The 14,084-nt window shown below is 44.8% G+C and overlaps 1 protein-coding gene across 3 annotated transcripts in view; it reads right to left on the bottom strand.

The window, feature by feature from the left end:
* Window positions 1-14,084, bottom strand: part of NKAIN4 (sodium/potassium transporting ATPase interacting 4) — a 57,399-nt gene extending 43,315 nt beyond the window's left edge. For 2 of the 3 annotated variants that reach the window (XR_011135374.1, XM_068912884.1), the window contains exon 1: window positions 13,925-14,078. Coding sequence is in view for 2 of the 3 variants with exons in the window: in XM_068912884.1 (XP_068768985.1) it covers window positions 13,925-13,978 (54 nt within the window). In the remaining variant the exon portion in view is untranslated. Of the gene's footprint in view, window positions 1-13,924 lie in introns of all 3 variants that reach the window. The other variant, XM_068912883.1, reaches the window with a different exon arrangement.

Raw genomic sequence — 14,084 nt, forward strand, 5'->3', positions numbered from 1 at the left:
TTTCAGTTTGCTACTAAATAGGACTGGGGGGAGGCTGTCATGGGGGAGGGAAAAAATCTTCCTCATTATAAAAGGAAAATGTGCAACACAGAGTTTTCATCGGATGCTGCCCAGCCTTCCAATTAGGAAAGCTGAGACAAACAGTGGTGTTATTATATGTAACTGTTTATACAATGTCACTCAGCCATTGTTTATTTTATGGGCATAATTTATCTCTTCTGTTGTGCTACTCAATTTGTTTGGATTTCCAGTCCAGTCGAGTGTCTCTGTTTTATTGTATACATCTTTTGGCCTCCCACCAACCGACTCTCCAATTAAGTTTCCAAGAGTCCCTCACAATGGCCAGGCCCCTCCTGTGCTTCATTTTTCACATGACGTTTGCGTTCCCTTCATTTCTGCGCTGTTCTCCCAGATCGGCTCCTGCCCCTCCCCTGCTGACTTGCAGCTCCTCAATGGCTCATGGTTTATTCAACAGTAAAGCTGAATTTCTCTTTTCCCTCTCTTTTTTTTTTTTTCCCTTTAAATTAGAGGCTTGTCAATAGATGCCACTTTTGGCAGCTCAGGAGAATGAAGTTCTTTCACGACAAATCTGGACTGGATGACAGCAGTGCAAGAGTTTGGTGACCTTGCACGGACTGAACTCCTAACCATGGGGCGGTAGCTCAGAAGCAATGCACTCATGAACTCTTGTATCTCCTCTAGCCATGAGAAGGGAACAAAGACTTGCTTTCTATTAAGATGTGTTAAAAAGCTTCATCCACACATTGCCCAGCAGCTCTGTCTCCCTCCTAATGTTATCGCTCCCCTTCTAAGTATGAGACAATTCTTCAGTCCCCAGAATGACTGCAGCTCTGGCCTGTCCCTACACCAAACTTCTTGACTAGTTTTTCCAGGTCTTTTAATCTTCTTGCCCGCAGGTCTGTCTGCAAGGATTAGCTCAAATAGAAAAGTGCTAATCCACATTATGGAAATTGAAATCCTTGTTGTTCCATTAAGTTATTTCAAGGAAGTTTAATCTGGAAAAGCACTGGGTTGAACTCCACTGTTTTGAGTGATCACAGTACCCACCTATTGCCTCTTTCACTGATGTTAAATACCCTGCAGGAGTAATAAGCAGCGTTACTCCCCTTAAGGAAGCAGGTTCTAGACCACTATTTTTTCTGATATGACCTAGTAAAATCTCATTGAGCTCTCAGCCTAGGATTACAGTTGGACAAGGATTTTTCTGCTACATTCCCATTCCCATTCAGTCTGCCAGGACTAGTTTTCCCAAGATTTCTGCTAGAAAGTCCTTGTAATGTCTCACCATCAAACGCTGGGACTCCACCTGAAATGCCCTTTGTCTGTAGGCTAGCATCCAAAACTGTGAGCGAGGAACTTTACATAGCCATGGGAGCCACCACGAGGAAAAGATTTGGCAGATGTGAAACTTGGGATGCTTTTCATTCAAGGAAAGCATCCTGTGGGTAAGTGTTCCGCAAAGGAGTTTATGCCCTCTACCTCCTGTCACTATGGGCTGCTTTAGAAATTCATTGCACTTTAAATGATTCACTCAAGTATCCATTCAGTCCCAGTTCATAGATTGCAGAGCCTTTATTATACAGACATATATTTAGCACTGGAATAGTTCTCAGCAGTTGTAGCAGCCCTGTCATCTAAGGAATAAAACAAAGAGCCATTATTCATCAGAAAGGAGACATAGTCTTTATTGTCTGAAGCCTTTGCAGGGTTTTTATATTACCCTATCTATTCTTTTAGGCTGTCACACAACTCAGTTTTAAGTTATTTCAGTGGCAGCCCTGGAAGTCTGACTGCTCCTGTAACTATCTAGCTTCCCAGCTCGTGTTGTTTCAAACTGATAGCAGGACTGATCCTGAGCGCACTAAATACAGCCAGTGGCTTGAGACTGGGAAAGTTAAAACCTTTCCAGAAAAGCTTGAGGTAGACTTTAGTCGCTGGCTAGGTGAGTTAGGATTGAAAATCATGCAGGATTCCTTAAAAGCATGTGGAAATATAGTTATGAAGAAACAACGGATGAGCTTGTATTTTGTGCACTGATTACATCCAGAAGATCTGGGTTTGGGCTCTGGTTTGATAACAAAAATCTGTGTAGCCTGGAGGATCCAAGAATGCACTGAGTTGTGCATGTGGGCTGTCTTGACCTCATACTGGTGTGAGGAGATCCTGGAGCACACCAACCTGCCTGGGCACTGTCATGGTTTCCTTCATGTGTGTATGCCCAGAACGGAGTCAAAGGCATGCTCCAGCATGGTTCTCTGGATCTAGAGACCTGGGAGATTAGTACCTTGAGATGTACTAATCATGAACCAACCTACTGTCCTTGCTAGAAGCTGCCTGACTTCCTCTGCATCTCTGGAAAAAAGCACCTCAGTTTTCTGGGCCAGAAGACCTCTTCTAACACGTGCTTCTGTCATGCAAACAAGCCAATTAAATGCAAATGAAGCAGCACCATTCACAAAACCAGCTACCATCACTTTTTCTCAGGCTTCCGAGAGCATTTGAGAATATCTGTATCAGCACAAATGCATGATAAAGAGCATGCAGAGCTGCATGGGCTGCATGGGCTCTCACCAGCTGTCTGCACAGCGAGGCAGGCCCATCCTTCCTTTGAATGTTTCCTCACAGAATGATGAGATGGGAGATTTGAAGGCCCAGAATCCTAAGAAGTGGCATACATTTAAAAAAGAATTACTCTTCCACAGCTCTGTAATTTGTTTCAAGACTGGCAATCACATCTCCAAACCTCCATGCTCACTTTTCTCCACATGCTCAAAAGCAGAGGGCACATAACAGCACAACTGTGAACTCCCCTTACATTTCTCCCAACACCCGCTCTCCTCCCTGCTGAACAGCCAGCAATCTCCCAGACTAATTAGCCAAACTGTATTCCGAACATATTTAGCATTTCTGAGTAATTAGGATAATCAGATTTCTCCCTTTATTCTGTACCTATACAATATAAGCAGGTATATTGTCTTTCCCACAATGGTATCACAAAAAGCGCGTTGTCTACTGGACTTACAGATGCCAGCCGCCTGTCAGAGCCCGTTCTTATCTCACACATGGAAATATGCTGTTAACGGATTACTAGTAGTCATGGGAAATGAGGAACGGGGTTTGATTTAGGTAGGTAGCCAACAGCTTAGATATTCATTCAAGCTATCTACATGTACAAAGCCTTCAAATCCGTCCAGAGATTTGGCCATTCTCTTCCCAGTCCCCAGGGAAGCACTGCAAGAGTAGCTCTTCTGAGGTACAGTTAAATAGAGGATATCTGGCACAGAACTTGAAAGGTGTTTTGGTTTCGGGGGAAGCGTAACAGTCCACTCGAGCTTGACGACTAACATCTCAGATTGCTGCCATTCATCACAAGGTTAATCAGCAAATATATCTAGACCTTGGCTCTCTGAGCCTGTTAGCTGGAAAACAAATATATATGGTCTCCGCATCTCCCAAGACCTTTAAGTAAAGGTCAAAGCCAGTGAGGCCAGGTCAGCTCTATGTTGTCCTGCTGACATAGGGTCTTTGGTCAAGAGGAGTTTCTCTCCAGCCCAGCTTCACTTAGTAATTCCTTCTTAAGGGAGCAAACAAGTCTTTTAGGTACCCATGACTACAACAACACCATGGCATGGAGCTAGGGCCTTCTGAGGATCTGGACTACAAGTAATAAGAAAGGAAAGACCCTGGCACGTGCCTTACACACACGCACACACACACACACACACACACACACACACAAAAAATCTGTCTGCTGAGCTTCACATAGAAGAAAAGTTTGCTTGTAGAGTTTAGAGTACAACCCAACATGCTCTCCATATGAAGAAACCATTATAGGACCATTTCCACCACGAAACAATACACAGGACAATATTTTTATTGTAGCACTGTAGAAATAATGCCCAAACCCAGTAAATAAGAACAGAACCAACCTGGATTTAGATTTCTACTGATCTACGGGTAGGTTAACCTTCTTAGCACTAAGACCGAGCTCTAGTTACTACGGAGATAATTTTCAAGTAGAGTTGAAGACAGACAGTGACAAACTATTAATTGCGGCGAGGCTGTTTATCCATGATGGATGAACGCACCATACAGAGCACTCCATGCACGGTTACACTCAATATTTTATAAGTTCTGTGTGGGTAATAAAATACTCTATCCCCTTCTTTAGTGCCCTCTATCTCACCTTCCCTGTTCAGCTGAAATGGTGCTTACAGATGAACTATCTCCAGGGAATAGCATTTGGATAAAAAAATAATTCAGCACCAGTCACTTTAATGCGTCCAAGACTGTTGTAAGGGTCACCATGGACAAGGAATAGGTAGGTCCCTGTTCCCCAGAGAGGGGTCAGAGGAGGCATCTTCCCAGGTTTGTGTACTCACTGTAACTGTGTATTCATCTAAGCACCACGATTCATTTTGTTAAGTGCAGTTAGCTCTTGAGCGGAATTTTAACCAAACTCTCCTCAGTAACATTCAATTCTTGTTCTTTAATGTCTTTCATTAGGATGACTGGTTGCCCAAGCGCTCAGTAATGAAGGAGAGTGTCTATTTTGTTCACTCACCAATTCTGACCTATCTTCCTTCAGTCAGCAACATCCCAAATCGCTCCAGGATGACATAACGATAGTGAAATAGCCTTGGGGAACTGTGCTGAGAAAAGCAATCCCGTCACAGAGTAGCAGCCTTCTAAACCTGGGTGACTGAGCTCATGGGCGGCTGACAGGGCTCTCAAGGCAACCGGGGAGCACAGAACAGGCCTGCACAGATTCACTCACATCAGGGGAGTCCACAGCTGCCTTTCCTGTATCCTCTCAGAGCAGTGCAAAGGGGAATAAATCTACATGGTGAGGATCTACCCCGAAATGCAGAGCAGGACATGAAGGTTGGATGATACACACACAGCCCTTCCATCCTGTTGATGGTGCAGTGAGGATTGCCTGCTGCAGCAATGAGGTGGCAATTTGTACTCCCAAACTTCTGAAAACTGGCACCTGGGGGGATGTCTGTGTCCTTGCCCCACTGGCAAAGAAACAATGATGAACAACCTGTTTATTCTAGAGTTTCTAGTGTTGGATGAAAGAACTGAAGAAGGAAAAATAGGGGAGAAAGGGGATATTTTACAGTCCTGAGCATGATTGGAGAGCAGGTGGAAAGCAGCCTGCTGAGCTGGCCAGTTGCTGAAAGGTGGCAAAGGAAGCTGGCACAACGACTCCTGACGTCTGCTTTCTCCAAGAAGGTGACGGAGGCAAGCTGTCGCCTTGATTCCCACAGTATATTTTCATTAAGCCATGGCAGATGGCAGTGGAGGTCACCGTTGCCACACCATCATCCTCTCAGCCAAAAGGTGTCAGGGAATCTGACACCTCAATTACTAAAGCTAGATTCATCCAAACAGTGTCCAGGAGGAAGGGGGAAGGGGGATCAGAAAAGCTGCTCTCAATTTCTGTGAGTCCTCACCTTGGAGAGAAAATCTGGAATGTGAGCTTTCCTGATAAACAACATATTTGTGTCTAACATCCTGACACAGAAGCAGCTGTGCTGCGAACACGCCACTGACACCAGGAAAATGGCAATTGAATCCTTCCGGAAATGAGACCAAAAAAGTATCTCTTGGAAAAGACAGTCGATGTCAATGAGCTACAGTGAAGTCCAGGGAGGATCTTTTGATCTCACCCCAGCTGAGAACTGTTGCTTGTCCCTCTCTGGTCTATGAAACTCAGAACATGACATGAAATTAAACTTGGTGTTCTTCACCTTAAAGGGACTTTCAGAAGTGGACCCTGGTCTCAGCTAATCCAGTGAGAAGCCAGAGAAACATCACCATTGACCATTCTGTGTTTGTCATGAAATGCAGGTGTGATACACTGATGAGAAGCAGCATCCTTCTTGAAGCCCTTTCTCAAAAATTGTTGTTAGATATTCCAATGATTTCATTTTTTATCATTCCTATTATTAATCCCTACTTTCCTACTATTATTTTAGTACAATTATTTCCCTACTTTTTAATTACTATTAATCCCTGCCTTTCTAATCCCTACTATTATATTTAGTAATAATACTGGCTATGAGAAGATGAAATAAAATTCTGACCCTCATCAAAGCTCAATAAACTAGCCAAGCAGAAGTCATTTATTATTATATTGAAATCTCATGAAATTTAAGGTAATATTATGATTCTGGAATGATTATGAAATATTGCAGACTAGCAGCTTTGCAGGGCATTATTTACTGAGTTTTCTTCAACAAAAAAAAATATCAAAAGTGTTGGCCTACAGCAACAGATAGATCAACTATAGATCAACTCAGCCAGCCAACACACTGCAGCAATGCTCAAGCCTGTGTTTTCTCTTTGAGGAGCTCTCCACTTAAACTCCAATATTTAGGAGCTATAACAGAGCTCCTGACACAGCAGTGTCAGAGATATTTAAAATATAAATGTGTCAGAGCACAAAATTCCCCCTCCCTCCCCAAAAAATCTGATTTTTTTAAGTGAGATTTTAGCTTTGTGAGGGAAAGATTCTTGAAAATACTTTTCAAAAGTTAAAAATATTTGGGGTTTGGCACAGTAAAACCCCCATCACTTTCAGCAAACACTGCCGAATGCCAGAGTATTTTTATTTTTTGGCCAGAAATGTCCTTTTTCCCCTCATGTTCCAGAGGTGGGGAATGGAAGAAGAATGTGCTACTTCTGAGAAGAAAAAAAAAATCTGTGGAAATTTATACTTTGTTGAAAACTATCTTCTACCAAACTAAAATGCAGATATAACATATACTGTTAGGTGCAGTCATCACATCTAGTCCAACACAGGAGGAGTGGGGACAAAGGGAACTTCACACTCATAAGGACATTAAATCACAAATTATCTCTCCTTTATTAGAAAGAACGATCCAGTTCCACTGACCTCAAAGCCAGCGATACGCTAATGGAAAAAGGGGATGCTACAGCTGGGGCTCTTGGAGCTTGCTGTATCATATGCATTTTTTTAAGTGTTCAAAGAGCAATGGGCTATTCCAGAGTTTTTCTGGAGAACAAGAGACCACAATCTGGCCTTTGTTATCTAGTTTATCCTCCAAGAATTCCTACTTGAGGGCCCCTATAGCAGATTCTTGGAAAAGCTCCACCTTGCACCCTAGCCAAAGTGATCTTAGTTTCCTTATATTATTAGCACACAATGGAGCAACGTCAGCCCCGCTCCGGGAATGTCCCCGCGCTGTGCAGGGCGTGCTGGCAGGCGCAGCGCGTCTGGCCCCTCGGCCTTCCCGTAACCCCACACCGGATTCGGCTCCGTGCCGCGGGAGAGGCTCGCTGCGAGGGGAACGACGGCTCCCTGCCCTCCTGCATGACCCTAGTGCTCATACAGAGAAAAAGGGGAGGCCAAGCAGCAGAGCGTGGCCCAGATAAATCAGAAAGTGGTCAGTCAAAGATACTGCATCAGCTGAAACAGAGAGCCAGGACTCAAAGAAGAGATGACTTCAGTACTATCCTGCCCTCAGCTTTCACTAGGTCTAGGTGCGAGAAAAAAAAAAAAAATCAGTTGATCAAAGCCAAAAATCTTTGTCCGTTTCTCTCAGTCGGCCCAATTCCACCCACCTCCTTCATGCTGAATGTCCTGTTACTCCTAGGACTTGTGAGATCCAGTTCAGCAGGAAACAGTGGGAATCAAGAAGAAAGGAGAGCAGAACCGCTGCCAGGGCACAGCCTGGCCAGCTTCACCCTCTGTGCACAGAAGGGTCAGAGGCTTCTACATTTCTTGGAGATGGTATAAAATCAGGCTATGGGACACTTCCCAGTGAGGTTCTAGGTTTCATTATAAATTTGATAAAATAAGCATCAGTATTCTTTAGATTAGCTAGGTTAAAATTCTGTTAGAAAAAACAATCCTGCAAGGCAAGTTTACGGGTCCGCACACAGTTTAAACCACACTGCAAGACTATCTCAGAAGAAAACTCCTGCCAGTCAATTCCACTGCTTGCACTCCCAGTCTGTCTGGAACGGACTAGCAGATCATGAAAGAATCAAACCACACTTCTGCCAAAACACCTTAGGAAAAAGCAGTGCAAGGGGGCTGATTTTTGTCTTGGTCTTTGCCATATTTCTTTCCTGGTCTGAAAACACTGCATAGGTTTGGTCAGAGGACACAAAGAAACTAGATTCCTGGGAATCATTTGCAATTTCTGCCACCACTACGGGAAGCCTGGATGTGGACTGCCTGGCAACGTGCAATCTGCAGTGGGGTACGTTTGAAATACCCTGTGCTGCGCATACCCCCAAACCCTCTTCCCTCGTGCTGCTCAGAAGCTTTTTGGGTTAGACCACTGTGCTACAGTGTTTCTGACTCCAGCTGCTCAGAAAAAAAGAAAAAAAGAAAAAAAGAAAAGATTTCCTCATGCAAAAATTCAACTTTTTGTAAGAAAAGCCCCACAACTCCAAAATTTAAAATGTTTGCAACCGTAGCAAACATTTGCCAGCACATTTTTGATTTTTTGCCAAAATATTCTGGCCAAAACTGTGGAGGAAAAAAAAAAAAAACACAGAATTGTCTATGGAAAGCAGATACTTCTCATGAAAATATTCATTTAGTCAAATCCCCAGGTTTCTACTGAAAGTCAGTTTCAGTGGAAAATGCTGACGAGCTCTATTATTGGCACAGCTTTACTTTTCCTTTGTCTGGAACAGACACAGAGAAGACAGCATCTGTCAAATGTAGTCTTCAGGCTTATATTATTATTGAGACTAGAGCACTGTTCAAGGACTTCAGGAAAGGTTCAAGCAGTCATTGTGCTAGGTGCTGTGCATATACACGAAAGATAGTCCCTTCCCCAGAGGGATTATAATTTAAGCGCAAAATCTGAAGACGACAAACAGATGGGGAGAGCACAAGGTAACTGTGGACTGGTTCTGATCAGCATGATGAAGAGGGGGACACTGTGCTTATCCTTGCACCTGCTCTTCCTTTAATGCTCTGCGCTCAGCCATACCACAGCTGTGTGAGCTCAAAACTCCCTCAGGAGATGCATCAAGCTGCCCCAGTTCCAGAGACAGCTGTAGAGGAGGGCTGAGATGGACTCTGCCTCCCATACACTGCCTCCAATTCAAAATGTCCCTGCGACAGAGAAGAGAAAGCTGTTTCCACAGCCCCCAAAGCGCAGAAGCTGTAATCCTGCTTGCTCCTTACCTTGGGTAGGAAGATGCTCTGCTTACCTCCTTCTTGCAGGCCCACGTAGCAATGCTTGATTATGAGATCTAGCAGACAGTGGGCTAGGGAGCCTGCAGGGAATCAGACATTGGCCATGCCCTAAGGAAAGTCTGAATGACAGCAAACAGGCACTCAGTTTGGAATTCCCCAAAGAATTCGGGCTTTTATTCTTTTAAGAAGATGGAGCCCCCAAAATCCAGGCAGAAAGCCAGGGTCCATTTGTGAATGCAAATGTTATCAATATGGGGGTGCATATCAGGACCTAAAATCAGCATTGGAGCTTAGGAAAGAAGGGGAGTGTGCTTATTGGACCGAGCATACCTATTTTCACTCATGCTTTTTTTGCCCAGATTCTGTCTTGCCCAACAAGCTGTGCAATTCCAAAGGCCTATCTGCCACGATCCCCTTCTGCCCTGACCCCCCAGCATGCTGTTCATCACTTTATGTCTTGATCAAACTGACATGGCCACTTAGATACAGGAAAGAGTTGTTAGAGAAGGATCTGTGCTGGTTTCAAATAGTTTCCAGAACTGGTCACCCACTTCTGTAAGAGATTAAAAAAAGTATTGGCGAGAAGGGAGTGAGGGAGAAAGAGAGCATGGGAAAATAAATAAATAAAGGTATATAGTTACTTTTGGTTAGTCTCAATATGCAGTCCTCTCCCGGGGCACCGCCTTCTGTGCTCATTTGAAGTATTAGTCACTTTTTCCATTAGAACCCCTTATTCTACGGGGATTTATAATTGTATCTGTAAAATTGTCTCCAGGCTTTGCTTGGCATCTGAGCTCTCAAATCCATGGACAGAATGTAAAGAAACTACAGTTGTTTGATTTATTGGGACAGGGCACAGGGAGGAATGGGGAATTTTTCCATGCTCAGCTTGGTGGAAATAAATTCACATGGCGCTTTCAGTGCACAATCACTTACTACCCTAGGAAATATACCACTTGGGTGCAATCTCACGCTGCCAGGGGGGAAAGGAGCAAGGGAATGATATGTTAAACGGGGGCTGGGTCTCAGGGGAAATATTTGTGGTTTCTCACCATGACCCACCCAGTCCACAGTCCTCTTTGGCCCTGCTGGTGCAACACCCTTTCTGTCATACTGCAAAGGTTCCGAAATCCTGCCCTTGACAAACCTTTTTCAACACTAATTTCTATAGGGCACATTTCTTAACTCTCTGCAGAGGCCTTCTGCAGCGTCCAGGTGTTATTTTTCTACTGAGGCGGCCTATGCCCCAGTTAAGTTTTACCAATCTTTCTTAATATGCCAGCTGCACCAAGGTAGATGGCTGGGAGGCGTGAGCAAGGGCTAGAAAGCCCCTGTAGGTAGCATTAGCATCTAAATGGCAGAGATGTTTAGACAAAGTGAGAACTGAGGTGACCATATCCATGGAAATGTTTCAACTTTATATGAAATTAATAGGAAAGACCATCCACCCTAACCTGACCAGCGTAATGATAGGGTCAGAAACGCATTTTTCATTTCCCCTTTGCTGGTAGGTCCTGAGCAGGAGGCTGTGGTGGCTTTTTTTACTACTCTTGTGATGCAAAAACTCCAAACAGCTCTTCACTTGGGACTAAGCTCATCTACAGGGTGGCCCTGATTTGGCAGTTCACCCAGATTGTTCCACTGAAGGGAGGGATCGATCGGGAAGAATGGAAGGATTTAGGACAGTGATACACACTGGGATCAAAGGGAGGGAACCCAAGCCAGAATCTTCTTGTAGCCTCCCTTCTACAGCACTAATCAGCTAAACGGCAAGATCCTAACCTGGACATTTCAAGGCAACAATAACCTAAAATTGGAACTTGGCAAATTATTTATTCAAACTACAGCCTTCCCTTCCCCACCTCTTGATTAGCAGACCACTGGGGAGTCAGCCCTGATTTTCTTCAGACAGACGCGTACGGTTCTCCTTGCCTGTCTCCGCCACGAGCTCTCAGCCTGTGGGGGGCTGAGGATCTAGTTGGTATTCGCGATGCGTAGCAGGTCATTGCATTCACATGTTGTTCTGCGCTCTGACTGGATCACAAACTTTTTCTTTGAGAGCATATACAGCGATGATTAATATGTTTGTTTTCTGCCTTTTTTCCAGACAAATACTTAAACTGCAGTTTGCAAACACTCCCCCACACGCTCGCTCAACTACTTACACCTAATAATAAAACAATATCTGAACACCATTGTCACCTGAATTCTTCTTTTTGTTTTTTGGGGGGTTCTTTTGTTTTTCTATTCATCATATATAAAAAGCCCCAATGAGGCCTAGACAAACAGACATGAAAATACAGAGTTTCTAGTAAAGAAACATAAGGTACACTGCAAACTGGAGTTGGAAGTCCTACAGCTGAAATCCTCTCCCCGAGTCAGAGGCAAAGCATTCATTGACCATAGAAGAGCTGGGATTTCATCCCTGGGACTTCAGTAGTGGGAGACATGATGCTTGGTAACGTATAGGGAAGAATATGAAGAGTTCAAAGTATCAAATGAAGAAGAGCAGAGACGTAAGAAGAACAAAGGAAGTTCATGTCATCATGATTTATTGATGATCCTGGCCTGATCACTTCAGTGTTTTGTATTAACAGAACCCATTATGAACAGCAGCTAGCCCTGCAGGCCACTTGGCTGTACTGATGTGTTAATGATGTGACCATTTAAAGACAAGGTTTGCAAAAAAAAAAAAAAAAAAAAAAAAAAAAATCAGGCTTCATCTTGCACTCACCCAGACACTTGCTGGGAACCAGCCAGGATCTCCTGACCTCACCCCCATCGGAGCAGAGCTCCGGGAATCCCCTCCCCATAGTTTACATTTTTCCATCTCTACCAACTCACCTAGCAAGTGCCATGGGAAATCTCTAGGTCTGAAGCATCCAAACTTGCTTAAGAATGAGCCAAACTGATTCTTTTCTTCAAGGAGGAGGGTCCTAACGAAAATAAAATGCTAGGGGTTCTTTGTCCCTGTATCTTGGATACAAGAAAACTCCCACGCTTGTCAGAAATAAGAGCAGCACCAGCAGCTCGTGTTTTTTTTTTTTCTTTTTCTTAGTCTCTATTTTTTTTGGGGGGTGTGTGTGTGTGTGTGACAGAGAGAGAGACAGAGAGAGAGTGTGTGTGTGTGCTTTAAATTAGGATGACATACTGACGGGTTTAAGAGACAGTGAGTGTTCAGATACCAATTTCAAACGTAACACAGGATACAGCTCCTTTCTTCTGTGATCATGGGTGAAAAATCAAAGAAATAATCCGGCAGACTAACTACACTCCCCAGCCATTCAACTCACTCATAAGTATGCCTGCTGATACTCTTTGTGTAAAAAAAAAAAAAAACGAAACAGACTTCTATTCCCTATTTTGTTTAACTTCAAGTCCAATCTTCCATCCACATCTTCTGATTGTGCTAGTCACAGTTAATAGGATTGCATTCCCACCCTATTCCCCTTCAGTTTTAGGCTATTTTACATTTAAAAACTAGCGGATTCCAGTTTCTTCTAATGAGAGGGTCTCTTTTACCTTTAGGAAAGTGCCCACTCACTGCCTCCTCACAGAAAATAAACTAGTGTGACAGTAAACAACTCCAAAACAAAGCATTTTAACTAGATCACCCCTTGGCACTAGCTTATTATTCAACAGAACTTAGAAGAAAGCCTGTCCTTCCCTCCACACTGATAATAGCCCAAAATAAAGCCAATTCAGATAAACTAAATGAAATTAAATATATACTTGCTGTCATTTCCTTTTTAAGGCTGGAGAAGCCCTGGAGCCTATTAGCTATTGACAAGAAGGGGACCCTCCACATCCAAGCTAGATGCACAGACCCTCATAAAACAACCAGACCTTTGTTTATCACTGCTCTGCACTGACATGTATGCAGATGTCATGAGGACTAGGAATCTGTGCGCACAAGGGACGACACTTTCTGAACATCGTTAAGTTTTTATATATATGTAATAAATACATAGACACACGATATAAAAGCACTTCATCATGAGAACATTTTAAACAATTACTTCCAAATCTGCACAGACCCCTTCAGTGCAAACAAGCTGGGAGGGACACAGATGCCTTAAATGAGTCCTTTTTTGCAGCTTTGCATAGAAGAAGCTGAAGGTACCAATATGTTTTGGCACGTATGAACTTTGATTTGGTTTCGAACATTGCCACCAAGCTTTCTGGGACTCCTTTGGCGGACTGATTTTTTTAGTCATATTTTAGATAAACCGCAAACTTATAAATTAAGGACTTTTTTTTTAAATGTACTCCCGAGTTTTAAGAAGACCAGTAAATACCTCCGTGTAGCAAAGCTGGGAAGCTGGAGTCCCTAGCAGGGCAGGCTGGCATCCAGCCCACCTTCTCTCGAGAGCCGACGCCAAGCTGGAAGTTCAGCCGGGACCGGAGCGCTCAGCGGCCCCGGTGACCCCGCCGCCCCGCGCCCGGGAGGGCAGCGGGCACGGCGGTGCGGGAGGCTTTTGTTCTCAGCCCGATGCTCCTGGTCCGTCCCGGGGAGCCAAAATCCCCCGCTTCCCTCGTCCCGCGGAGCCAAGCCCACCCCGCTCAGCCCAAGCACCGTCGCCGCTCCCGGCCGCTGCCCCGGGGACCCCCCCGGCCCCGCCGCACCCGCTCCGCGTCCGCCGCGAAGTTTTCTCCGGCGGCGGCGGCGGCGTTGCCGGGGGCCCCGCTCGCCGGGGCAGCGCTGCCACTTACCAGCTGCAAAGTGCAGAGGAAGATCAAGGTGCAGCGCCCGGTGCAGCATCCCATGGTCCCCGAGCGCGGCGGCGCCGCGCTGCCCCGCGGCCGAGAGCGGGGCAGCGGGGGAGCCCGGCTCGCTGCGGCCCCGCCGCCGCCCTGCGGCTCTCCGGCCCCG

Source organism: Struthio camelus, chromosome 18 (genome assembly GCF_040807025.1).
Source record: "Struthio camelus isolate bStrCam1 chromosome 18, bStrCam1.hap1, whole genome shotgun sequence".
NCBI lineage: Eukaryota > Metazoa > Chordata > Aves > Struthioniformes > Struthionidae > Struthio > Struthio camelus.